At 38.8% G+C, this 27,978-nt stretch overlaps 1 protein-coding gene across 1 annotated transcript; it reads right to left on the bottom strand.

Moving 5' to 3' along the window:
* Positions 1-14: 14 nt before the first annotated feature.
* On the bottom strand, positions 15-27,978 carry gucy1a1 (guanylate cyclase 1 soluble subunit alpha 1). The gene is made up of 8 exons (XM_007232721.4): positions 27,548-27,978; positions 26,630-26,688; positions 26,066-26,157; positions 23,522-24,243; positions 16,887-17,372; positions 8,846-8,989; positions 5,963-6,117; positions 15-4,641 (listed from the first exon to the last, which is right to left on the bottom strand). Exons 1-8 carry the CDS (start codon positions 27,776-27,778, stop codon positions 4,485-4,487), a joined length of 2,046 nt encoding a protein of 681 aa, XP_007232783.2. The 5' UTR covers positions 27,779-27,978; the 3' UTR covers positions 15-4,484.

Raw genomic sequence — 27,978 nt, 5'->3', positions numbered from 1 at the left:
CACACAGACACCTGCAGTATTCACAATGTTTATTAGAGCTCTATCACAATACAAAAGAGTCACAATGATCCGTTATAAATGTGATTATTCTCAGGATAACTGAACATTCAGTGTGGTCACCTATGCTGTGGTGCAGTTAGGCCTACGGTGAGTGAGATCTTCATCCACGTGTGCAAATTCTACAATACTGTGATCGGGACCAGGAGCCCCGTGTGCTCTTACTCAGCGTAATTAAAGGACTTTCGCCATTTCAGCGCTTTATTATAAAACACACCATAAAACAACCCAACTTCAGATAAACCCCTGCAGCTCTTCACTCTTCACTGCTTTTCCACATGAAGAGCTGTGAGCGCCGCTGTCTGAGCAGAAAGAGGGGGAGGAGGGGGTGATAAATAGTGTTAAATAACTTTTTATAGCTGCTGATATCAACTTACAACATTAACCATATATCAACCAGTTCTCCATTAATCCTCTTTTGGGAGAAATCAGTTCTTGTCTTTATTATTGTAAGGCATTTTATTTGAAGTGCCTTTTAAGGAAAAAAGAAAAGAAAGAAAATAACATAACATAACACTTCTTTTGTATCCTGCATTTATAATGAATTATATGGTAATGGTGTGAATCACAGGGCGTCTCACAGTACAATATCACAATACGTTGCCCACGGTAACAATCATATCCCGATACTGTGATTCTGTGATACTCGATTTACAGACCTGCCAACCTTGAAAAAACTCTGAGCTCAAATCCCTCCGGCACCACCTGTACATTCCACAACCAACCTAGTGTAGCTCCATATTCAAACACATGCTATCAGTTGTGTGTGAGAGAGAGAGAAAGAGAAAGAGAGAGAAAAGAGAGAGAAAAAGAGAAAAATGGAGCGAGCAGGTGAGAGAGAAAGAGGGAAGAGAGAGAAAGAAAAAGGAAGTGAGCAGGTGAAAGAGAAAGAGAAAAGAAGGATGTAGAGAAAGAAAGAAAGTAAGAAAAAAGAAAGAAAAAAATGTTTTCCATTTAAAAGAGAAATTTACAGGCTTTCCAACTGTATAAGATTTAGCATTATTACAGCACAGAAATACCAAATCTACCAAACACCCATTTCCTCACTTTCTGTGCTGTGTTTAATAAGCCCTATAATGCATTATAAATACAGGATTCATATAGGAAGTGTTATATAACTGTTTTTTTTTTCAATAGTGAAAAGGAGTGAGAAGGGCTTATTTATTCACCAGCTTTACTGATGCGCAGGTATAAAAATTCCACTTCTGTTCAAAATGAGCCGAAAATCATGTAAAAACCTATTAAAAAACAGGTTTATAACTAAATTTAGTACTTATTTAATTCAACAGCAGAATTACTTTCATTAACAGTCTAAATTTAAAGAGCATGAGCTCCTTTTTTATACATACAGATCCTGTTTACACCTGGCATTTTATCCAAACAGTATCTGGATCCACTTTAACTGGATTCTGTTCACACCTGTTATTAAAATGTGTTCCCGGTGTGACCAGGTGAGATCTGATTTACTCTCCCACATAAAAATCCCACCAACATGTACATCACTTTTGGGCAAACTGGCCCACTGACTCAAACCTCTGGAAAATAAGCAATTATTGATATATTCCTTTATCATCGTCGTTTAGGTATATTCAGTTAAAACGCAGAAAAATATATTAATTTGATGCAATCAGTTCAAACTTTGGGAAAATAAGCAATAATTGATTTATTCCTTCAAAAACGTGAAAGAATAAGACACTTTTTCATTGAATTAGTCAATATTTCCCCCCAAAAATTGTCAAAAACTTAAAATAACTAGTGAAATAAGTCAATTATTTTATGTACTTAAAAATAATTTATATATTTAGTAATTTAGTTAATTCCCAAGAAAATGATTCTATGATGATATATTCATACATTAAATACGTACGTTTTACTCAGTGATGTCAGTTCAAATAAATATAATTGTAATTATAATTAACAATATATTCCTTCACACAGTAAAACAAACCATTATATTGATGTAGTCTTTACTAACAGATTCTGTTCAAATCTTTAAAAAATCAGCTACTATCTGTATAATTATTCAAGTTTGAGAAAATAAGCTTCTATTTCAGCATATTCTTTCAGCATAGTCATAATACTGAATTAGTAAGTCGTTATTTGGCCTTTTTCTGAGATAATATGGGAGAAGTGAGGAGATGGAAGGAGCTTAAAGGAGAATCTGCTCTTTAGCTTTAATGCTGTAGATTTAATAATAATAATAATAATAATAATAATAATGAGCTACAGAGAGTGAGGAGATTTAACTCATCAGCTCCTGAGATGTTAATAAATAGATAAATAAACAGATTGCTCACATGGCTACACTGGACGTAAAAATTTCAAAAGCTAAATTTTAGATTTGTTTTACGTTCACATAGCAGGTGACAGTGGCCAAAATATGATTTTCTCTTCAAATCGGGTGTTTATTTTAAGGCTGTTTACACTTTGTTTTTAATGTGACTCATAAATGATGTGTATGTGCTGAAGAACAGCGCTTCACATGAAGTTTCGGTTTCATCCTCCACAGAATCGCACAAGCTGCACAGCTGTAATTGGTTTAATGTGGCTTTTAATCTGCTCCCCTCGTGTAAATGTAAAAAAATATAAATTTCTGCTGTTTTTCACCACTCTCCTTTATTTTTAGTGTGGGCAGGTCTAAAAATCAGAAGTCAGCAACATAGCTTCACCCTCTCTCCGATGAGGAGGTGACCTGTCGCTTAGCAACCCTCTTAGAGAGCTAACTATCCAAATTTTGCTAGCTATTCACATATTAGCCACATATTTGTTATACTGCCCCACCCCCCATCTAATGGCTATGTGCATTGTTGCCAAGGTAACATAAACAAACATTCGTTCAGACATGCCCCTTTATTACAATATTATGACCACACCCACACAGTTCAGTTCATATAGAAAAGTGCATATTGGCCATGTTTGATAAGTGTTTTATCATATTTCTGCTTTGTGTTTTCTGTTTAAACTCTATTTAAGCCGATTTCTTCACATATTCCCCATGCTTAGTATTATACAAAATAAATCAATACATAAAAATGTGTTTCCAGGGTCTTTAAATCTGTCTGTGTCACATATGATGAAAACAATCAGATTGGGACACTTCAAAGTACATTTTTTGTTATTTCTGCTATTTCTCATTTTCTGTAAATAAATGCTCTAAATGACAATATTTTTATTTGGAATTTGGGAGAAATATTGTTTCAATGTTACAATGTTATTTTTACTTAAGCATATACCTATAAATAGCAAAATCAGAGAAACTGATTCAGAAACTGAAGTTATCTGTATAACTCGTGGCAATGTGACTCTGTCTGAACAGCCAGTTTATGGGACTTTTTAAGAGAAGGAAAAAAAAGAATGGCAGGAAAATGGACTTTGGTCCAATTATATTAGAATGCTCTTAGAAGGTTCCTAATGAAGTGGCCAAAGTCCGAAAAAAAAAACTAAAAACCTGTCTGTGTCTGTATAGCCTCACCTATATTAACTTTGGGATGGAAACTTCTAACGGGGCTCGAGCTCTTTTATTAAACGCTGAAACCAGGGTTCTCTCCTACTGTCATCATGAGAGCGCGAGAGTGAGAGAGGGCAAGAGAGTGAGCATATGAGGGAGAGAGAGAAGGCATGTGCGAGAGAGAGAGAGAGAGAGAGAGAGAGAGAGAGAGAGAGAGTGCGAAAGGCACGCACACCACTCTGAAAGGGCAAAAGAGGGTGTGTGTGCGAGAGGGAGAGAGAGAGAGTGTATTCTGCGTGCGCTTGTGTGAACCGAACCGTGACCCTCGTACCGTGACCGTTCTTAAAGAATACACGTACCATTACACCCCTAGTTCAGACAGATGTCAGATATGGGTCACATTAAAAAGATTGTTAAATATATGGTCGATTTTGTATTTTGTAAGAAAATCAGGTTTAGGCCACATTTACCTGCTGTGTGAACGTAGACTAACCATATTAGAAGTGTGTGTGTGTGTGTGTGTTGTTGTAGCTGCACTGCTCAGGCGCCTGTGTGAGGAAGATCAGTATGTGCAAAAACACAGAGAGCTTTTATTTTAAAGTACTTGAGCTTAATTTAGACTTTTTCCAAAGTAGAGTTGGAGGATTTCCACGGACAGAGCCGGCTGAGAGTGTCTGTCTGTAATGTAGGAGAACACGCTCGGCCTGTCGAACGCTCTGCGTAAAAACCTGCGACCCCAGAGCGGTCTGACGTGGCTCAGAGAAAGAATGGTACGAGGCTAAACATAAACAGTGCTCAGTCACACCCCCCCCCCGGTTAAATAAGCTGTTTTTCTCTTTTGGACACTTTTTGGCAACTTGACCTATTGCTGAATAACTTTGCTACGTCTGGCTGAGCGCGGGACGCGTGCACTCTCGCGTGCGCTCTCGCGCTCGGCCCCCTGCACCGCCGTCACTGGAGAGAGAGAGAGAGGCGTTATTTATGTTTGTGCTGCGGAGTCTCTGCGAGCCGCGCTCGGCCTCCGATCCGACGCCTCCAGGAAGTAACAGATGCCAGGGATGTCGGAGGGGAAGTTGGGCGGAAGTTCCTCTCTGGAGCGCGGGATGAATGTGAACTCGGGACGATCTTTCAGCAGCCTGGAACAGAGAGACAGAGAGACAGGGAGAGAGAGAGAGAGAGAAAGAGAGAGAGAGGAGTTAGAGAGGAAGCTCGTTCCTCACAGCGTCTGCCGGAGGGAGCCTAACAAGTGTTAAACTAAAGAGAATTTAGTGGTTTGTGTTGATTTGGGAAAGTGATGCTCTATATTTTCATGCACTGCGTCAGACAGCTCTTGTAAGTTGGAGAAATGCTTAAAAACATGTGCATAAAAGCTGGACAATAATTTAATATCGATTGTAAGGCTTTTTCTCTAACTATAATGCTGAAATATAAGGAGGTTATGTTTGTTACGTTTACACCTTGTTAAATATTAAAGCTGCATGTAGGGTAGTAAAATGTAAAAAGAAACAGTAGCAGCTCTGGAAAAAATTAAGAGACAACTTCGGTTTCTGAATCCGTTTCTCTGATTTTGCTATCTATAGGTTTATGTTTGAGTAAAATGAACATTGTTGTTTTATTCTATAAACTACAGACAACATTTCTCCCAAATTCCAAATAAAATTATTGTCTTTTAGAGCATTTATTTGCAGAAAATGAGAAATGGCTGAAATAACAAAAAACGATGCAGAGCTTTCAGACCTCATATAATGCAAAGAAAACAAGTTCATATTCATAAAGTTTTAAGAGTTCAGAAATCAATATTTGGTGGAATAACCCTGGTGGTTTTTAATCACAGTTTTCATGCATCTTGGCATGTTCTCCTCCACCAGTCTTACACACTGCTTTTGGATAACTTTATGTCTTTACTCCTGGTGCAAAAAATCAAGCAGTTCAGTTTGGTGGTTTGATGGCTTGTGATCATCTATCTTCCTCTTGATTATCTTCCAGAGGTTTTTAATTTGGTAAAATCAAACAAACACAATTTTTAAGTCGTCTCTTTTTTTTTCATTGCTGTATATTAGATTTCAGTAACATCATTCTGTTATTGATTTACAGTGATTCATTTATCTCGGAAAAGCAGTTAGCATCAACAATTAGCCGTTAGCCATCCCCACTGACAGCTGCAGACTGTTAACCTAGCTAGCACTGAGCTGCTTGCTGCATCCCGGTGTTCTGAGTTGAATAACTAAAGACTGGAGTAAATTACAGCCATAATCACAGATTATGTTAAACCCCACAACCTACTTATCCAATCAGCACAAAAACATTAATCTGATTTTAAAAATCAGTGATTAATGTAGCTTGGAAAAGCCATTAGCACAGTCCAGCATTTTTGTACATTTTCTTCTAGAGCAGTGATTAATTGTGAAGTGTTTGGACACGGTGCAGTAGGGAGGTGGTGATGGGGTGATGGTGTACCTGTAGGTGGTTGGACTGATGTTGATTTTCCTCGGGACGCTACATGACTCAAACTTGTTGGCTAAAGTGACGTTGTTGCCGAACAGACAATACCGGGGCATCTTCACACCGACCACGCCCGCCAGAACCGAGCCAGAGTGGATCCCAATACGCATCTGAGGAATAAAAAGACATCCATACTCTGATCAAACATCATTTTTCTACATCCACATCTTATAGGAGCACTCTGTAGTTTTACACCAGACCTGGCAACCGTAAAATAATTTTACCAGTGCAAATCCCACCAGAGAGTGATTCACAGTCATTTCTGTAATTTTGACGATAATAATAATCAGTTTGTAGAGTCTTAGTGTACTAGCCTGCATTTCTTAAAGTATATATATAACATAATAAATGGGGTCGCTGGTTCGAATCCTGGTCATGCAGCTTGCCATCGGCTACCAGAGCCCTGAGAGAGCACAATCAGCCTTGCTCTTTCTGGGTGGGTAGATGGCACTCTTTCCCCTCATCACTCCTAGGGTGATGTGGATCAGCACAAGGCTGCATCTGTGAGCTGATGTATCAGAACCAAGATGTTGTGCTTTCCTACGAGTGTGCTGTGATGCTTCTCAGCAATACTGCATCAGCAGCAGTTCAAAAAGTGGCGGAGTCTGACTTGTATGGGAGGTATGTGTTAGTCTTCACCCTCCTGGTGTTGGGGCATCACTAGTAGGGGGAGTCCTAATAAGTGGGTTGGGTAATTGGCCATTTATGGCCATTGGTGTTTAAAAACTCCAGCAGCACTGCTGCTGTATCTGAACCAGTCACTGTACCAGCAGCACAACACACACCAACACCTCGTACACCACCACCATGCTGATCACTGCAAATCACTGCACTGTTGAGAATAATGATACTAATAATAATAATAGCTGTTGGGTTTTGACCCCTAAAGAAAAGCGTATAAATCTTGTGTATTAGAACATACATATTACACCTACAAAAAGTTGTGATCTGGTTCATCGTGGCTCAGTTCTAACAGAAGATCCTTCATGATCAACATTCCTCAAACACGTCAAACACGTCAGTCCTGAATGCTGCAGTAATCCCAGTTTAAAGTAAAAGCACGGGACTTCCGTAAATCCTGAGAGCTGGACGTCCTGCTTTCACCCAATATCTCGTTTGTCACACTCAGTTTAAACGGTCTGTCCAGGATAATGTAATATCTATATCTCGCTGATAGATTGCGTCCCTGAGAGGCTTTCTGGACGTTTACTTATCTAATAGTGTTTAATAAATGAATCACGGGATGTCATTTAGTAGAACCTAAATCATAACTCATACTGTCTGCTCTTCAGTCAGAGCAGCCAGCGCAGTTATCAGCCTCGGCAGCCTGTTCCCTCACAGCGGGTCTCAGCCACATCTAAAGAGCCGGTGTTCTCGCGAAATATAAAAAATATAAATAAATAAATAAATGACGGAACACAATCCAGTTTGTCTGCTATATTGCTATGAATAAAATGAACACTGTACTCAGATGTTGCCTGCTGTGAGAACAGAAAGACGCTCTGGAGAAAAAGCCCTGCAGTAAATTGGCTTGCAGTGCAGGGGGATTTAAAATGTCTCAAATTAGCTCAGTCAATTATTATTTTTTCACATTTTTAAATTAAATAAAAAGCTATGGTTATATCAAAGCCGAGGCTGAGGAACCCCAGGAGGACAGACAGGGGGTCTGCTGTTTTCCTGAGTCAATGTAAACCACCAGCTATAGCTGAGCAGGTTCTATAGAAAGGGTTAAATACTGTACATTAAATATAGTGTAATATTACATTTCTATGAAATGAGTAGCAATGGCTATAATCTATGCTAATCTAAATCAAAATAGTAAATCAAGAGGCTCCAGACTCTTGAGACTAATTGGTCCACTGCACTAAGATTCTGTAACTTTGATCTGACGATTGTCAGTTTGAAACCTGGATCATGGTGTTTCGCCGTCAGCAGCCGGAGTCCGAGAGAGCACAACCATGTTAATGTTCTGAGTTAGGGATGAGTTTATGAAGGAGTCTTGTGGTGAGTTTGGAGTGAGACTGAGGAGGAAATTGGGAATTAGTTTGTGGATAAAGTTTGGGGTAAGAGTGGGGATGAGTTCAGGACTGGGGGGAATTTGGGGTAAGAGTGGGGTAAGAGTTTGGAAATGGGTTCTGGGAAGAATTTGGAGGCGAGTTTAATGAGTTTAGAAGGGTTTGGCGATGAGATTGAAATTGGGGATTAGTTTGTGGATGAATTTGGGGTAAGAGTGGGGATGTGTTTGGGAATGAGTTTGGGATGGTTTGGGGTGAATTTGGAGTGAATTTGGGGATGAAATTAGGGATCAGTTTGGGGATGAGGTCTGGGAAGAATTTGTGGTGAGTTTGAGAATGAGTTTGGGGTGAATTTGGGAATAAGTTTGGGGATGAGTTTGTGGGTGAGTTTGGGGTAAGAGTGGGGAAAAGTTTGTGGGGAATATGTGGCGAGTTTGGGGTGAATTTGGTGATCTGTTTGGGAATTAATTCTGCAAAGCATTTTGAGGTTAATTTGGGGATGAGTTTGGGATGGTTTGGGGTGAATTTGGGAATCAGATTGGGATGGTTTGGGGTGAATTTGGGGATGAGTTTGGGAATGAGTTTGGGGTAAAATTGGGGATCAGTTTGGGAATGAGTTTGTGGTGAGTTTGGGGTAAGAGTAGGGATGAGTTTGTGGTGAATATGTGGTGAGTTTGGAATGATTTGGGGTAAATTTAGGGATACATTTAGGGATGAGTTCTGGGAAGAATTTGGATGGGAATGAGTTTGTTTTATTTTTTTCAGTTTTTCTCTGTTATAATAACAGAAACACAGTGACTAAGCCTTCGGATGTGACACTGACCCTAATGACCTCCCCCATGGGGGTGGTGACCTCGTCGGACAGCTCCATCATCTTTAGGGCCATGAGAGCGATCTGCACAGCGTGGGTCGGGCTCTCTTTATGGAGACCTCCTGCGACACAGTACGCATCTCCAATCGTTTCCACCTAAAACAACAGAACGAAAAGCAAGTGGATTAACCCTTCAATCTCTGTAACAGACAGTGGTGAAATATAAAATATTTTCTTATTTAATCGTTCTTTTGTGGAATGGCTTGTGTACTTGTGGTCGTTGTCTTGCTGCAGAACCCACATTCTCTTAAGCTTAAGCTCAAAGACAGATTTCCTGATATTTTTCTTCAGAATTTGCTGCAATAATTCAGAATTCTTTGTTCTATCAATGCCAGTAAACTGTACTGGCCCAGATGCAAGAAATTGGCACAAACCATGATACTACCACCACCATGTTTTACAGACTGAATAATGTTTTTTTTTTTTTTTTAATTCTGGAATTATTATGTTCCCCTTAAACATAATGCTTCTTATTTAAATGTAACATATCTATTGTGGTCTCATCCATCAATAAAACAATGTTTTAGTAACATTTAGATGTGTCTGTTTGAACTTTATTAAACTCCAGATGGTCAGAAATGTCTTTTTAGAAGAGCAACAGCTTTACCATGCTCACCATTGTAGCTTAGCATTCTCCTAAACTTTAACCAATGTGAACCAATGTGAGAAAGGCCTTTAGTTGCTTAGATGTTACATTGGCGTCTATATATATATATATATATATATATATATATATATATATATATATATATTATCTGCTATTTCTCAAGGTTCACATATGTTTGCCACTCACATATATGTAATATTGGATCTTTTTTGTCTATAAATAAATGAGCAAGTCTAATATTTTAATCGCATTTCTGTAGCTATGGATTGTTTCCTGTTAATAAGTTGATCATTAGTGATGTTTATTATGTGTACACTATTTTTACTGATTTATTTTTTATTATTTGCAACCAATCATCAACTGATTATCTTTTTCTAAAGGTTTTTTTTTTTTTTTTTACGTTTTTCTTCAACATTGTCTGACTATGCTTTCTGTAAGCATGGCTGCAGCAGTTTTACAGCGTTATGAGCCGCTCACGGCTTTATCCATCTCTGCAGTCGGTGCTCACATTTGCAGGGTTTTCGGTTCTCTGCTCGCAGAGGAGCGGCTGGCAGGCGAAGCTGGCAGGTTAAGAGAAGAGGGGGATCTATTTTAGGACAGAGCCGTTCCGTAAGAATGTAAGCAAAGCGGCGTCCCAAACTAAACTCTTCCTCCGCCGTCCTTTACAAGAGATCCATCTCCAGCACGGACGAGATGTTTTACTTTTGCAGAGACACTGATTACATTAGCCAACCTCCCGGCAGATTACGAGCCGCCGGCTGAAAGATGGGCTGATGAACGCCGGCGCTCGATAAAGCTCTCTCGCTCAGATAAAGAAGGGACCGCTGGGGTTTACAAACCTGGGGATTGAAGGATGGAAAACTGGAAAATGGATCTTTTTTATTTAGATCAGCAGGTTTTACAGTGTACCCTAAACAGGCATGCTAAGAACACATGCAGCTTTTACTACAACTGCTTAAATTTGACAAGACATGGCAGCACTGGACTGGAGTCATTGTGGGGCCCAATACTATTCCTATTTTGTACACCTACCCCTTGTTTTCAAGGGTAAAGGGTAAAATACTCCCCCTTAGAATTGGGACAAGCCATCAAGCAACCAATACAGATATAGCTTTATAGCAGTGGAGCCCTAAAGTTCAGCAACCTAACTGCTGCTGCTTAACTAGTTAACCTAAGGGCTTATTTTATCGTATGTCTTCAAAAAGGGAGCAGGTGATGCAGCAATTAATTATTATTGACCATTACTTAATTCTTCCATGAAGGAGAGCTGAAATTAGCTTTTATTAACTTCTTAAATTTTATTTTACAATTCCACCTTAAATGCGGCAGCATTTGCCGTCTGTTGCACCATTTAAGGTGGAAAAGGACAGGCTGGAGAGGTGTTAGCATTAGCTAACTGGCAGCAACAGCATTAGCAGCATTAACATTAACAGCATTAGCATTAGCCGCTAACCGCAGTGCTAGCTCTTTTGCTGTTCAGAGTTGAGTATATCAGACTGTAGCCTGCACGTTTACTGTGTTTAAAATAAGCTATGTGGGATGAACCACTAGCTAATATCAACCTGGCTTGCTGGAACACTCAGGGTTCCTCACTTGTAGCTCTGTCAGAAAGCTAGCAGTTAGCGGCTAATGCTAATGCTAATGAAATTCGGGAATCTATGTTTTCTGTAAATAAATGGAATTGCTTTACTCACCCAAATAAACAGTTTTCAGGAGAGAAATCTGTGTAGATTAACATCCAGCACTCGTTTGACTTTAAAAGAAAGTCTTTTTTATTACAGTTTGGTTTACTTAGCTTAGCTTTTCTTAACTTAGTTAATTACCCCCACCCCCCCAACACCACCCAGCGGCGAGACCTGCTGAATTAGAAGTTCCTTATAGTGTCTCTTAAAATGCGCCTTATAATCCAGTGCACCTTATGTATGAAAATAGACACGAATATAGATGTTTATTTATAGTGCACCTTATAGTGTGGAAAATATGGTTCTGTTACAATACAGCTATTACGATTCAATATATCACTATATATTGCGATACTGTAAGAAAGGTGATTTATTTTGATTGCTTAGGGGCATGGCAAATATGTTTAAGATATCAAATCTAGCACATATAATGTTTCCTATAGTAAAACTTTAGATCAGTGTTGGTCAATGATGCTCAATGTTTAAATATCAGTATCAGTACTGGACTAGAAAAGGCAGCATCGTGCCATCTTTTACACCAATGATGTGAAATTAATCACAAATCATCACGACTTATCATTAATATGTAAACCAATACTCACAGCTTGTTGCTGTTTCTGCAGTAAAGCGCTTCAGCTGTGAAGCTTTACTTAAATAAACACCAGTTAAATTAATGGACTTCAGACAAAACTCTATCAAACAGAAAACAGCGCAGAGCTGCCGTCATGATTCCAAAATCAACAAACCGGCCCATGAGAGCAGATTATGAACCAAACGGATTAACTGTTGATGAAAATCTGGTTTTGAGCCAGAATCCTGCTGTGTTTAAACTATAAGAACACATTGTAAAACCTATTATAGATTCTGCCAGAAAATAGAGTATTAATTTAAACCTTTGCTGTAAAAACATATGTATTTATGCTGCTGTATATACTGTTTTCATAAGTCTGCGCTCAGCCAACACGTGAGTGACCACCTGTGTGTGTTATAGAGTACTGGAGAACATACAAGTGCTCAGCTCATTAGGACTCCCCCCTTATCATTAGTGAAGCCCCAACACACCAGGTGGGTGAAGACTAGCACATGCTTCCTCTGATAATGTGAAGTCAGTCACCGCTTCTTTTCGAGCCGAGCAGCCAGCGCCCTCGGAGGAAAGCGCAGTGACACGGCTCCGAAACATCAGCTCACAGACGCCCTGTGCTGCAGACATCACCCTAGGAATGATGTGGGGAGAGAGCGCCATCTACTCACCCGGAGGGAGCCCGGCTGCTTGAGTTGTTTTTTTTATTTGGTATGTTTGATATTAGCGTTACATGACCAGTGTGATCTAGCCAATTAGTAGTCGTTAGTCGATCAGCTGATGTTAGTGTACAGTAGTTAGACTGGAATCGGACTGGAATTAGTATTTTAATTCGTCTTGGTCAGCCTTATTATTATTATTAAGTTTATGTATACTGTTTAATACTGTTTAAAAGTCTCATTTCATTTTTTTTTTATCTTTAGTATGTGGAAAATTTACTTTTTGTCCTTTAGGCTGCACTGCAAACTCAATGAAGGCAGTCTGAGACTCTTGGCCTGGGAGAAGAAGATGGGTCTCTTTTAGCAAATGTGACAACTTTGCAGACATTTTTGGCTTCATTTCTATAAAACAGAAGGGAATTGAACCATTTATTCTATATATATATATTTATTTATTTATTTATATTTTTTAAAGATTAAAAAAACGACACTTTAGAATTTCACAAGCTTTGTTATTAAAGCGGTACTGGTCTTAGTGGAGTGACTCACACCCATACCCTCATACCCATAAAGGTTCAGTTCTCTTCATGGTCCAGCAGAGATGTATGATTAAATCAGATCTGCAGCGGCGGAGGAGATGATCCCTCGTACTGAACTGTCACCATACCCTTGAGAAAGTCATCATTATTTTCCCCAAGTTTAGCTGAATTCCAGTCTCTGGGATCGTCCTCTACTGTCAGTGAGATTTCTTACACAACAAGTCTTCTTCAGCAGGGACTCTTACTGTAACTCTGTGTTAATAATACTACCTTTTATCACCTTAAATCAGGGGTGTCAAACTCAAACACCTAAAGGGTCACATTAAATATTAATCCCAACAAAACCAGGTGCCAGAGAATACTGTGTGATTTCACAGTGTTTTATTATTTTATATAATAATATTTTGTTATATATGATCTGATGAACTGCAGAGCACTTATACACTTTATCATGCTTTACCTGGCTATTACTTTTCAGACTGTAAGGTGCACAAGATTATACAGCGGGGTGTCGCCATGTTTCCTTTCTAATTTAGCAGGTCTCGCTGCTGGGGGCACCTAAGTAAACAAAACTGTAATTCTTAAAAAAATATATTTCAAAGTTAAACGAGTGCTGGATGTTAATCTACACAGATTTCTTTCGTGAAAACTGTTTATTTGTGTGAGTAAAGCGCTTCTGTTTATTTACAGTAAGCTTAGTTTACAGCAGCGCTTGCCGCAGTTAGCAGTGCTTAGCACTAGTAAACGCCACCCAAATTAGTTTTAACGCAGTTAACTCTGCTACAGTCTAAAAATACTCACCTCCGAACGGCGAAAGAGCTAGCGCTTAGCGGCTAATGCTAATACTGCTCCAGCCTCAACCCAACAATGACTGCAATGGTGTCATACCAAATGGTGCAGTCCCAATTTTGTCTAGCCAATCAGAGGCGATATGTTTGCATACATGAATATTCATGAGCAAGAGCCAAAATCCTATAGTTTCTCCCCCACACTCCTTCACTGGACTAAAGCATGACTAAAGTTATACAGGATCACCAGAGCACTTTTTTTTCACAAAACCAGCTCACACGGCTTTCATTCATACTAGAGACCACAACTAGACATTTTAAAATGAATTAAAAAAACGATTAAATGAGACCTTTAACACAATAATTTATCACATTATCGTTTCTTCTTGATATTGTTTTTAGCTTCGCAACATTCTTTAGCTTAACATGCCTGCTCTACTTATTTAGTCTCTTTTTACAACTTTCCAAATGTTGAAAAAACACAATATTAAGCTTAAAATAAATGTAACTATATGAAACTACTGCTTAAAATCTTCACACTCCGCTGAGCCCGAGTGGAGGTGTTTGGTGTTCTCTGGTAGACTGGCTCATGTGCTTTCTCACGCTGTATGACTCACTGTTATCTGTAAATATGGACTGAAGTATGGAGAAGAGCTAAAAACAGTGCTAGTGGCATCTTAAACAGCAGTGTTTATAGGAGCTCTTCTGAACCACTTTGTAAAAAAATCCTGCTGTTCTTTTTTAAAAGGCTCAGTACAGGATTTAGAGGTAGCTAGGATTGATTAATAACCTTTACAAAACTGCATTGGCTTTACCCAAAGCATTTCAGGACAAAAATGATTCCTAAACAGTTAAGCGAGCATTATAACCTTTTTAGTCAGGTTAAAACAGACTCTGGTTTATTTGGACTTTATTTGAAGTAGTTTTGAAGTAGTTTGTGAGAGGATCTCTGGCTTCTCAATCTGAAAACGTGATCCACTCTCAATCTGACCCAACTATTAATTATACTCCTCATGTTTGAGAAAAGTGGCTGTTCAGGTGCAGTTTAACCAGATTTATTACCCAGATTAGTACTACAGCTATTAACTAATGGCATGGATATATATGTACTTTATCCTGCTGGGTGTTTGTGTTGAAAGTGCTGGAGCTTTTTTCGGTACGAGCTCAGTCCTCAGACTGAATGGTTAGAAAATATGCGCACATTGGTGTGTGGGAGGCGTCGTAACCAAGGTAAGACAGATAAACACTTCAGAAACGAGCAGCGTTTTCTGATATTTTAGATTAAATAGATAATGTCTGTATATAAAACTGTGATTACTCCATTTTGAAAATCACATAAACTGTAATTTGAGTGCTATTTTACACTGCAATACAACAGTACTATCATTATCATCCCATGACTTTACTTAACATGGTCCACAATGAAACTACAGTACTACAGCGCAGTATTACTGTAATCAGTGACGTCGATTACACAGACCAGTCCCTCCAGATCCATCATGAGTGCACTCACAAATTTGTGAATGAGCCCAACCGTTCCTTTTCTAGGGCCGAGCACAGCACAGAAATATATTTTACATTAAATACACCCAGCAGGCTGTAAACAGTGTGTTTATGTGTTAGCAGACACTGGTATCTGTAGGGATTTACGAAGGCTGATGGGTCAGATGCGTGTGGATGGTAAATGGTTTGTACAAGTGTGTTTTGTTTAAATATGTTAAAACAGTCACTGCTAGGAACTATATTCAAATATGAGTCAAACATGCCTTTCCTAAACACACTGATGCTGCTGCTGCTGCTGCTGTTGTTTCCCCATAATTTACATTTGCTCTCCAGCTGAGACAGGCAGAACAGGCCATACGTGCCTGCGAGTAAAAGGTCACATTTTACATCTAAATTTACATCACAGCTCAAGTCCGGCCGGCACGAAACAGATGAAGATCTGGATGAATTTCAAAAGAGACGGGTTGGGGATGTTTTGAAAGTATCTCTCTCTCTCTCTCTTTCTCTCTCTCTCTATATATATATATATATATATATATATATATATATATATATGACCCAATGTCATTACACAGCCAGAATATTAGGACCACCTGCTTGTTTCTACACCCGCTGTATATTTCTTATCTCCACTTATCACACAGGGTCAGTGTAACATTTAGAAGTTCAATTTTCTGACTGTATCAAGCTAAATTCGAGATAAAGAAGAAATGGGTTTTCAAAAAAAGTTAAATCTTTTTTTTCGATTTTCAGATTCGTTCATCTTGTAACACAAATCTAATTGTATAATCCAACTTGCAAAATGGTAAAATTGAAAAATCCCATAATAAAAGGTCAGTGTAACGATTAATAATTAATTATTTAATAAATGCAAAAATTGAATTTTATATAATTTATATAATTGGATATAAAAACTCATTGTTTTTTTATGGTAGTTTAGTGTACAAGAAAATAGGTTTTCATCAATTCTTTCAATTATTTTTTTTTTTTCATTATCTAAAAAAATGAATCTTTTCTTTATTTTCTGATTTTTCATTTTTTTGCATGTATCAAGCTGAAACGAAAAACTAGAAAAGCTATGAATCTAAATAATTTTGATTGCCAATGTTTCAGTGCATCCCTAATTATGGACAATATTAAGATCAGCAACGAAGTTTAAGGATTAATTAATTTACTGTACAATAAATTGATTAGATGATTATTCTGGCCTAGTTTATTAAGATTAGATTATTAAATCCAGTTTGTGTGTAAGTAGCATTAGCCTAGCATTTCCTGTTGTAAAATTAGGAAACATACATCAAATACCAAACATGATTTATCACTTCATGGCTGATGGACTGAAACTGGGCTTTAAGATTAATTATTCAAATTTGAGTTTTAACAAACCTGTTTAAATCTACTTACTGAATTAGATTTGGTTATTACAGAGATTTCCTCTACAGGGACAGTTTTTTAGCTTCTTTTATCTTCTAAATCTTGGATCCACTGTGAGCTCTGAACCCCCTGCAGGTTTCCTGTCCTGTACTTACAGCTGACCTTGCTGCTCTCTCTCTTTCTCTTGAGATTCAGCCACAAAAGAACAATCTGCTCCCTTAAAAATGGGCTCATTCCAACCAACTGCTCCCCCAAGCGTACCTTGTAGACGTCCAGCTCTCCGCAGTGGCCGTCGAATCGGGTGTACAGCTCGCTCAGCATGTTCACCACCTGCATGGGCGTGCAGCGCGAGCAGATGGCCGTGAAGCCCACGATGTCGGAGAACAGCACCGTCACGCCCTCGAATTTCTTGGCCTGCACAGGAAGCCCCTGCCACAGGCGCTGAGCCACGTTCCCGGGGAAGATGGTGAACAGGAGCTCCACGGTTCTCCTCTTCTCCTCCTCCAGGGCCTGGTGGGCGTTCTCCAGGGCGGCCTTGGCCTTGCCCAGGCGCTTCTTCAGGCCGTCCTGAGCCTTGGCCTGCTCGCCCACCAGCACCACGTCCCTCAGGGCGTTGTGAATGGGGATATCGGACAGGTAGAGGCCACGCCCCGTCAGCTCCTCCAGCTTATCTACACACGGAGAGCCCAGGAACAGAACGGCGTTCATCTCAGACATGAAGATCATCTGGCCCTTCAGGTCCATGTGCTGCAATCAGAATAGTGAAGTATGAATTTTAGCATGGGAAAGTAAAGTTCATAGAACTGTTTGATGATGTCAATTCTTTTACTTTTATTTCTAAGAGAGCAAACAGCAAAAAAAAACCACATTAAACTGATATAAAACCAAAATAAAAACAATTTTGAATAATTTATTTATTTTACAGCAAGAATAGCAAGCAGCAAAAAATTCCAAATGTGAAACGAATATATTATATAGATGTATTAAACACAGAGTGATCTACAGTATTTTAAATGTTTATTTGTTTTATTATTAATGATTATGGCTTACAGCCAATGAAATCCCAGTGGATCAACACCAGCAGATGACATGTCTCGCTATAATTATCAATAATAAAAGAAATAAACACTTAAGATGGACAATTCTGTGTTTAATACATCTTTATAATATATTAGTTTCTCTTTTTGAACTGAATTACTAAACGCTGCTCTTGTCACTGCATGCAATCAAATCCTCACAGCAATTCTTTCTACCAAAATCTAGAACATCTCTAGATATCCAGAATGGAAATGTCTGTCTAATTTATTGTCTCTATTACAGCCTATCAATCTCCATCAATGTTGTTTTGTTTTACTGTGTAGTGTCTCATTTTAACCTGACCTTCTGAATCACTGCTACCCATCAGGCCAAGCGATAAGCACTTAATAAGCTCTGGAAGAGTAATGTAGCTGCAGGGCTCTCAGATATAGAGTTATCCCATTTTTGAACTTTTAATTCACATTTTATTAGCCTAGTTAATTGTATGAGCCTGAAAGGCTTCTTGTTAACAATGAAGCCCCTATGGATCCAGTCCACCGGGATTAGTGGCCTTATAAGAGGGCCTGTCGTGTAAACCCTGGTGACATTTAACGAGTGTACCGAAGATTAATGCACACTCCTATTGAGTGCATAGTGCTTCAACAGACCTGAAAAACAGCAGTGCACTTTGGGGAGATTTTATCTTTCTTCTCTTCTTCCTCTCTCTCTATAAACCTACAATACTGCCAAGGGGGGGCGGAATAAACAGCCGGCTTAAACGTTATTCCTGAGAGTCGGTCTACAGCGAGCTGAGAGAGGCAAGAGATAAATACAGCTTCACAATGAGACCTGAATAAGACGACTTCGACAGGGGTGTTGTGATCCAGGCGTGTTTTAATGGATTGAGAATTGACTATTTTAAGCCTTATTCAGATCCGATCCTTTGTTTTTACTGCTGTGCTGTGCATTAAGAGCTTTGGATCAGAGTGTCTTTTCCCTGACACTTATTGTTAAAGGCTTTTAGACTGAATCAGTATATTGGCTGAAACTCACAGTTAAGGGATATAGATTGGATCGGTATTTACCGATGATCAATGCTAAAAGCTTTTTAAATTACAATGAAATCAGCTGATACAGTATTAAGTTCAATGGATCAGATCGGTATATGCTTATATAGATATATATAGATATGGCATTGGTTTGAATGGATTGGATTGGTTTTGACAGAGACTCTGAGCTGATAATCAGCGTCTAAGAATTTAGATTGAATCATTATTGGCTGAAACTCAGCAATCATGGCGTTTTCATTGGATCAGTATTGGCTAATACTCAGCGTTAAGGGCCCTAGATCAGATCGATATTGGCTGATACTCAGCATCAAGGGCCCTAGATCAGATTGATATTGGCTGATACTCAGCATTAAGGGCCCTAGATCAGATACTCAGCGTTAAGGGCCCTAGATCAGATCGATTATTGGCTGATACTCAGCGTTAAGGGCCCTAGATCAGATACTCAGCATTCAGGGCCCTAGATCAGATCAATACTGGCTAATACTCAGCGTTAAGGGCCCTAGATCAGATCGATATTGGCTGATACTCAGCGTTAAGGGCCCTAGATCAGATACTCAGCATTCATGGCCCTAGATCAGATCAATACTGGCTAATACTCAGCACTAAGGGTCCTAGATCAGATCTATATTGGCTGCTATTCAGCATTCTGGGCCCTAGATCAGATACTCAGCGTTAAGGGCCCTAGATCAGATACTCAGCATTAAGGGCCCTAGATCAGATACTCAGCATTAAGAGCCCTAGATCAGATACTCAGCATTAAGAGCCCTAGATCAGATACTCAGCGTTAAGGGCCCTAGATCAGATACTCAGCGTTAAGGGCCCTATATCACATACTCAGCATTAAGGTCCCTAGATCACATACTCAGCATTAAGAGCCCTAGATCAGATACTCAGCGTTAAGGGCCCTAGATCAGATACTCAGCGTTAAGGGCCCTAGATCAGATACTCAGCATTAAGGGCCCTAGATCAGATACTCAGCGTTAAGGGCCCTAGATCAGATACTCAGCGTTAAGGGCCCTAGATCAGATATTTAGTGTTAAGGGCCCTAGATCAGATACTCAGCATTAAGGGCACTAGATCAGATACTCAGCATTAAGGGCCCTAGATCAGATTGATATTGGCTGATACTCAGCATCAAGGGCCCTGGATCCGATCTATATTGCCTGATACTCAGCGTTAAGGGCCCTAGATCAGATTGATATTGGCTGATACTCAGCATCAAGGGTCCTAGATCCGATCTATATTGGCTGATACTCAGCGTTAAGGGCCCTAAATCAGATACTCAGCATTCAGGGCCCTAGATCAGATCAATACTGCCTAATACTCAGCATTAAGGGCCCTAGATCAGATGCTCAGCGTTAAGGGCCCTAGATCCGATACTCAGCATTAAGGGCCCTAGATCAGATACTCAGCATTAAGGGCCCTAGATCAGATACTCAGCGTTAAGGGCCCTAGATCCGATACTCAGCATTAAGGGCCCTAGATCAGATACTCAGCATTAAGGGCCCTAGATCAGATACTCAGCATTAAGGGCCCTAGATTGAATTGGTGGGAAAAAACTGGATTGGAACATCCCGAGTCACATCTCACATTAAATAAAGAGGTTTAAAGCAGCAGATCCCACATCACCACGTGTTTGTTTACCTTCCCATGCATCTGGATGTGATGCTGTAACCCCCCCCCCCCCCTCTCCGTTTCCTCAGCAGCTATAAATAGGTTAAATCTCATCAATTGGCAGCTGTGAGAGGTGGATGTTTCTACATGACTTGACATTTGGCTGTTCGGTGTTGGCCTGCTCGTCTGCGTGGGAGTGGGTTTCCTCTGCTGAGGCGCTTTTTTATGCTGATCTGGGATCAGTGTTCATAAGCGTTTGTCGGGCGCAGTAAAAGCAGGCCGGTCCTCAGGTCAGTGTGAAAGAGCGCAGTCTGCCTAATTACTCTGCACTGATTAGTCCTGACTCCTGGTGTTCTGCACTGTGTCTAAATCCGGGACAGCCTTTGATTTTTTTTATAGCCTCTTTGATCTGAGCGTGATTAAAAATAATAGCACGAAAAAAAAAAGAAACCGTAGATAGAAACTACATTCGGCCGTCAATCAAAACACACCAGCAGCGCAGAGCAGAGCAGAGCAGCGCAGAGAGCTGAGCGTCTCAAAGCTGTGCTATTTTTCACTCGCTAAGACTTCTAACACTTCCAGAGGTAGATGCTAGTATCATGGATGGTGAATTATGGATAGTGTCAGCCCTGAAAAACAACAATGAACAGCTTGTTTTATTACAAAAAACTAAATCAAAAAGGCATATTTGCACAACAGTAGCAATTTAAAGCCTGATCCAGTTCCGATCCTTTGTTTTTACCGCTGTGTTCTAGCAGAGCCCCTTTAAGCATTCCTAGAAATCATTACCAGACATTCTTTGCATGCCTGCAACAGTGAATTTACGTTTTCAGAAGATAAAAAGCATCACATGACCCATCAGTCAGTTCCAGTATCAGACAACTGGGCTTATCACAGGGAATGTGTTTCAGCTCGATGTAAAAGACCAGATTGTATGTGGACACACCCACTTCTTAAGTTTGCATTCTTAGACATTGGTTAATAGCAGTTTTGATTGTCAAATTGGAACAAGTAGTTAAAGACATCAGTGTATAACTAATCATTACAAATCACACTGTTCTCATTTCCCACTATATATACATATACTACATACAGATTATAGCTGTACAGTATAATTTATTTTACTTTAATCCTGGATATTTGGAGATATTTGGAGTGCATTATTATTAGTATCATGACATTCTGGATCGTTGATTCCTGTTACAAATATGTTAAAATTGTTGTATTTTTTAATATCTTAATTAGAGGTGTGCCATGTCATATCATATCATATGCAATAATAACATTTAATTTTCATTTAATGGTGTATTCTAGAATTTTTTTTTTATTCAGTGTTTTGTCATATCGCCAAGAGTATCATTATCACGAAAATAACATGAAATATCACGATATTACCCCAAATCATAATTAATAGAAGGCTCAATTATGTAGTTTTGTTTTTTACAGTATTATAAAATCATAATGCTTAGACTTAGACTTTGTCACACACATAAATAGTGTGTTTTGTCTGTGTGTCAAAATATTGCAGTGGGAAATATTTGTAATTTTTAAAATATTTAAAACATATTTCTCAGCCTTAAACGCTCCACACTGCAGATGATTCACGTTTAACACTGAGCATCTGAACACTCAGGCAGCAGTGCAGACTATAGACTAATTAATCTGTACAGTTTCTTCCTGTTTCCCCTCAGTTACGCTGAGCGTGCACCCTATATAACACTGCAGAGGAGCACAAAAAAAATCACAGGTATGCTGTTTTATACAGCACGCTCCACCCACAGATAATACTGAGCCGCTGAACACCCGGCATCAGGGGTGTGAATCACAGCAAGATAATGATAATATCACAATACTGTGATTCTGATTACAAGACAATTCTCTCTAATATTTTACACAATCTGTGTTACTGAAGAGGATAAAACACTCCTAAATAATAAAAAAGCAGAAAATAATGCATTAATTTATTTATCTCAGGGCTGGGCGATAGTAGGGCTGTAACGATTATTAAATATATCGACTACAAATTTCATTGTCAAGTAATCGTAAAAATCTTTAATTTGTAACAGTACAGAAGCGCAATGGTAGATGGGTCTCCAAAAGTGCCCAAACTCAACAGATTACATATTTAATTACTAAGTAACATTACTTTCTACATTTAAACAACATCCAGACATTTAAATGCATTTTAAGTCTCATGTCCAGCTGTTTCTATTGTTTTTAGAGATGGAGAACATGGTAGAATTTATTGTTGACTAATCGCCAATTCGAAAAAATAATTGTCCGATTAGTCGACTATCAAAATAATCATTAGTTGCTCCCCTAGGTGATATGGCCCTAAAATAATATCATGATATTTAAGGGTTGCAATAACGAAATTCTTGGTGAAATTACATAATATTGAATTAGTTTAAAAGTTTATTTGGAGATATTGTTGAGATTTTTATCAGATTGTAACAAAAGTTAATGATCCAATTGTTGCATAATATATCCAGGATTAAATAAAATAAATGATATAAAATTGGAAATCAGAACAGTGTGAATTCTCCTTTTCACTACAATAAACAAAAACTTAAAAACTGACCCTTAAATAATATTACCATATTTTAGGGTATTTCTGAGATAATATTAATAATTGTTGCCAATATTATTGCGTGCAATACGATATGGCACACCCCTAGTGGCTAGTATTACTCCAGTATGTTGTGAAATAGCAGTGGATTGACGTAAATTAGAACAGTTCTGCTGCTGTTTAAATGTGTACGTAGACAAAGAAAAATACATTAATGCAAAAAATAGAAAACTTTTAAAATGATACAGATCGGAATATCGATTCCAATCCAGAATCAGGGCTGGGCGATATGGCCAAAAATATTATTGCATTACATATTTTTTAGAAGTAACACCCAGCTTAGGGGGTGGCTTTTAAACTGTTCTTATCGATATCGGAATTTTATTGTATCGACCGAAATATATTAGAATTTTTGGCCATATGGACAAGCCCTAATTCTGGATAGGATATAAATAATTTTTGTTTGCAATACTTTATGTGGCATCAAATATCAATATTTAATATTTTTTGCATTAAAGCGCAACATCGAAACGATAAGAAAATTTATTACAATACGATAAAATATTGATAAATTGCCCAGCTCTACTTTAAGCATAGTGTTAAAAAACAAAAAAACGGCAGATTACCTTTCCATAGCTGGCTGTGGAGCTGGAGGGCTGCTGCTGCTTCACCCGCAGGATGAACTGGGTGTTCAGCATGGTGAGGATGCCCTGGAAGTTGGCCCTGATCTCGGGCAGGACGATGGAGAAGTGCTCCTCGAAGGTGGGCCGCCTCTGTCCGTCTCTGCTGCGCCCCAATCGCTTCCTCAGTCCGTCCCCTATCTGCAGCAGCACCATGTCCTGGTCCAGGAGGATGTGGAAGGGGAAGGTGGTGTAGAGCAGCGAGAGGGGGATGTCTCCGGACGAGTGCGTCCTCATGGGGCTCGGCGTCAGGCTCCTGGCATCCCTCACCGCCACCGAGTACAGCAGGTGGGGCTGGTGGCTGGCCTGAAGGGCGCCGCTGTCCTTGGCCCCGGCGAAGTCCATCCTCACCTCCACCTGCGTGCGGTAGAGGAACCTGGCGGCGGCCTGGACGATCCCGGGGAAGAAGAGCTCAGCGGTGGGGTGGGGGTTGAAGTAGTAAACCGTCAGCAGTCCGGGGTCTTTATCCAAGCACAGCACGGAGGCTCGGCTCACGTACTGCAGGGCTTCGGCCGTGGGGGGCGTGCTCTGCTTTAAGAGGACGTTGAAGCTGTTGAGGAAGTCGTGGAGCGCACCTCCGACCACGCCCAGAATGTGACTGTCCTCCTCGTAACAGTCTCTGAACACCTCTAAGCCCAAGGAGATCTTTAGCGTGTCCATGGGGATACCTGGAGAATGTACAATCACATGTGAGTCATTTGTTTTTCTACTGTTTTAAGGCTTTTGCACAACAGATACCAACAAAGATTACAGATTGTTAGGTTTACTAAGTACCGATACCAACTCTGACTCAACTACTCAATAGTTAAGCCTAATAATCCTGACTTTTAGTGCATTTCTAGTATTATTATAGAATATAATAGTTTTATTCCAGTAAAGGCTGTGGTCTGTATGCCAAATAAGATATAATAAGCTATAAGAACAGCATTTACTGATTAAATAACTGCACATTAATACAGTTTCAGACTTTTCATCAATACCAATGCTGTCTGTAAGTGCATCAGTATCTATGTTAGGTCTGGGTTCTATTTTATAACATAGTAGTCACAGTAGGTCACAATTGGGCGTCTCCCTATTTTAAAGTAGACATACTTTACTTTCAAATTATCCTCTACATACCATGAAAAATTCAATATTTAGAGCATTTATTTGCAGAAAATGAGAAATGGCTGAAATAACAAAAAAGATGCAGAGCTTTCAGACCTCAAATAATGCAAAGAAAACAAGTTCATATTCATAAAGTTTTAAGAGTTCAGAAATCAATATTTGGTGGAATAACCCTGTTTTTTAATCACAGTTTTCATGCATCTTGGCATCATGTTCTCCTCCACCAGTCTTACACACTACTTTTGCATAAATGTATGCCACTCCTGGTGCCAAAAATTCAAGCAGTTCAGTTTGGTTTGATGGCTTGTGATCATCCATATTCCTCTTGATTATATTCCAGAAATGTTTTAATTGGTAAAATCAAAGAAACTCATCATTTCTTAAGTGGCCTATTTTTTTCCCAAAACTGTATGTATATATAGACCTTAGTGGCAACAGGCAACCCCCATGAGGGTTCTCCACAGACCTGGCAACCCTACGAAATTGGGTTTATCAAACTGTTATTTATGCAATTTACACCTCCCAATGTTTACAATACTGTCTTTGCTACCTAAAACAGGTAATGAGTAAGTAGTTGTAAATAATGTTGCTGGTCCCGATTTCATATTTACTTATATATATAAGACATTTAGGAGATAATTTAAGACAAATGAGGGCCTTTTTTAGATCTGTTACATTGAACTGTGTTCGTAAAGAGGATAAAATACTTTATTTATATTATGGATTTATAAATCTTAACAACCAATGTTCTTTTCTGCAGGTTTATCCAATTCATTTGATTATAGCGCCACCTTGTAGAGTAACGAAGCATTATGTGGTGTCAAATACCTATATTTGACACCATATATCGATACAAGCACTACAGTACAATACGAGTGAAACTCTCTCTGACTCTGGCTGCTGATGCCAAAAATAATTGTTAATTGTATTTGCAGTTATCCGTAGGTTTCTTTTTTGAGTTCTGGTTATTCCAAAGAGTTTCTCTTCCTCTCAGTTTAAAGAAGTTTTTCTGCCACTAACACATTTAGGGACTTTAACCCTGATCTCTGTAGAGCAAATTTGTGACATAATTTGTTTAAAAAAGCGCTATAGAAATACAATTTAATGAAAAATGTATATATTTCTGGGCATCTGTAGATAATATACTGATCAGCTGCCCTAGAGTGTTTCTTAGTCACAAGCGATCTGAGCTGAAACACTCTTTATAACTTCACCTGTGAATGGGCGGGACTAAATGACTTGTAAGCGGATTAGTTTCAGCAGACTATTTGCTGTGATTTTTTAGTTCTGTGTTTTTTAACAACATGGTTTTCAATAATATGTACCGTTTAATCATTTTTGTACTTTTATGTATTAGGCAATGTAAATGCAGACCTTACACACCTGTTTTCTGCGAATATAGCTTCATGACATCATGCAGATGTTCAGGTTTCTCCAGCATCTGGCCAAGACGTTCTGTTTGGTTTCCTGCAGGACTGTGGAAATATGCGAGCGCAAAAATAGGAAGAAATGAGCTTAAAACGCTTAGCCTGAAAATGTCACACGAATATGCAAACACAGAATTCTGAAGTGAATTTTACGTCATAAAATTCCAACTTATATTTTTTGTCCAGAAACAAAAGTGAACAAGCTGATTTTTGGAATTTGGCTTAATGTTTTAAACACAAGCCTAACTGAACTGAATATTATTTCGTATATATAACATCCTGTCTTTTCACTTTTTCGGCTGAACACTAAAAAACATTTTGGCCAAAATTTGGTTGCCAAATATTTTGTGCATCCCTACAAAAATATTAGTGTAGATTTAAAGACACATTGTCTAACGTCTTCCCTTAAATAATACTGTTATTATAACAGGTGTAGCTTATGTGGTTTAAGTAGTTTAAATCTAGCTAGATAAATACATGTAATTAACATGTAAATAATAAACAGGTTGTCTTTACTTACCAGGTCAGACCTGAATCCTGCTTCATCACTCGTATCATAGCATTCCTCAGCTTTTCAAACTGAAAATAAAAATATAATATATTAGGGTTAGGGTTATTTTGGCAAAATATCAGCGTTTATGACTGATTAATAATTATAAACAGTGGGAATATTGCATTTTCATTGCATTGCAGGCTTTGGGGGTCTGTTTGTGATTTGTATTTAGTTAGAAAGTAATTACATTTATGAACAGTACTTCTCTGTATTTGACGGATGAGAAGATAAAAAAAAACTTGAAATAAAAAATGGTTATTTCCTGGCAGGAGTGATGACATTTAAAATCTGTCATTTTTACTACACTAGCTAGGTAACGTTAAATAGACAAAATTAAATAATAATAATAATAATAATAATAATAATAATAATAATAATAATAATAATAATAATAATCAGTTTTGCATTTTTTTTTTCCAAATTAAGCCTGATAAATGTTACACTGAGAATTTGGCACTTTGGCATTCATTTTTTTTACTTCAATATACTGGCTAAATGAACAAAATAAAATAATATTTATTTATTTGTTTTATGCAAATGTATATATTATTGCAATTATACATTTTTTGTTTAAATTTTTTTTTGTGTTTAAAACGTGTTTAAACACATCTACTAATGTAGATAATGTGTAAAACATTAAAGCCTTAAATTAAAGCTAGAGTTCATAGAGTGTTGGAATTTTTCCGTTCCACCTTAAACAGCGCTGAATTTACCTTCAGGCTCCTGAGGCACCAGAGTGTAAATGCAGCGCCATTTAAGGTGGAACGGAAAAATTCCACCACGAGCTCCCATCAACTCCATCCTCGATTAAAAGCGTTGAATCTACGAAAAAACGTTTAAAATCGCTGACAAACTCTAAACCCCAACGTTTCGGAGATTTTTTACCTCCGGACAGATCAGTTTCCGCACGCTCTCCCCCAGCGAGTGCAGGTTAACTTTGCCCCGGCTTGTCTTGCGCCTGGAGACGGACAGCGGCTCCTCGCTCTCCACGCTGCCCGGCTGTCCCTCTCCGGACCCGGACAGCGCTCCGTCCTCCCCCGGCTCCTCGCTCCGGACCAGCACGGAGAAGGGGCATTCTCCCGAGATCTTCAGATCCTTCAGCCGGGCGCAGAACATCCTTCAGCGGCTACAGCCTCTCAGCGTCCACGGCTAGAGGCATTCCTGACTCCATTTCGGCGGGAAGACATTTTTGGCTCATATTAGGGAAAAAGATAAAAAAATATATATTACATTTATATAAAAATAAAGAAATAATCGCGTGTTTTAAAGAGTTTTATTCACACAGAGAACCTCCTTACACCGAGTCCTCCACACAC

This window comes from Astyanax mexicanus, chromosome 25, assembly GCF_023375975.1.
Source record: "Astyanax mexicanus isolate ESR-SI-001 chromosome 25, AstMex3_surface, whole genome shotgun sequence".
Lineage (NCBI taxonomy): Eukaryota > Metazoa > Chordata > Actinopteri > Characiformes > Acestrorhamphidae > Astyanax > Astyanax mexicanus.
This window is presented reverse-complemented; position numbering and strand designations above follow the sequence as displayed.

Coding starts and splice junctions, on each gene's coding strand:
- gucy1a1 (XM_007232721.4), bottom strand. CDS start 27,778: ATGTTCTGCGCCCGGCTGAAGGATCTGAAGATCTCGGGAGAATGCCCC. Junction 26,158..26,629: donor CAGGATTCAGGTCTGACCTG/GTAAGTAAAGAC, acceptor ATATTTCCACAG/TCCTGCAGGAAACCAAACAG. Junction 17,373..23,521: donor CCACAGCCAGCTATGGAAAG/GTAATCTGCCGT, acceptor TTCTGATTGCAG/CACATGGACCTGAAGGGCCA.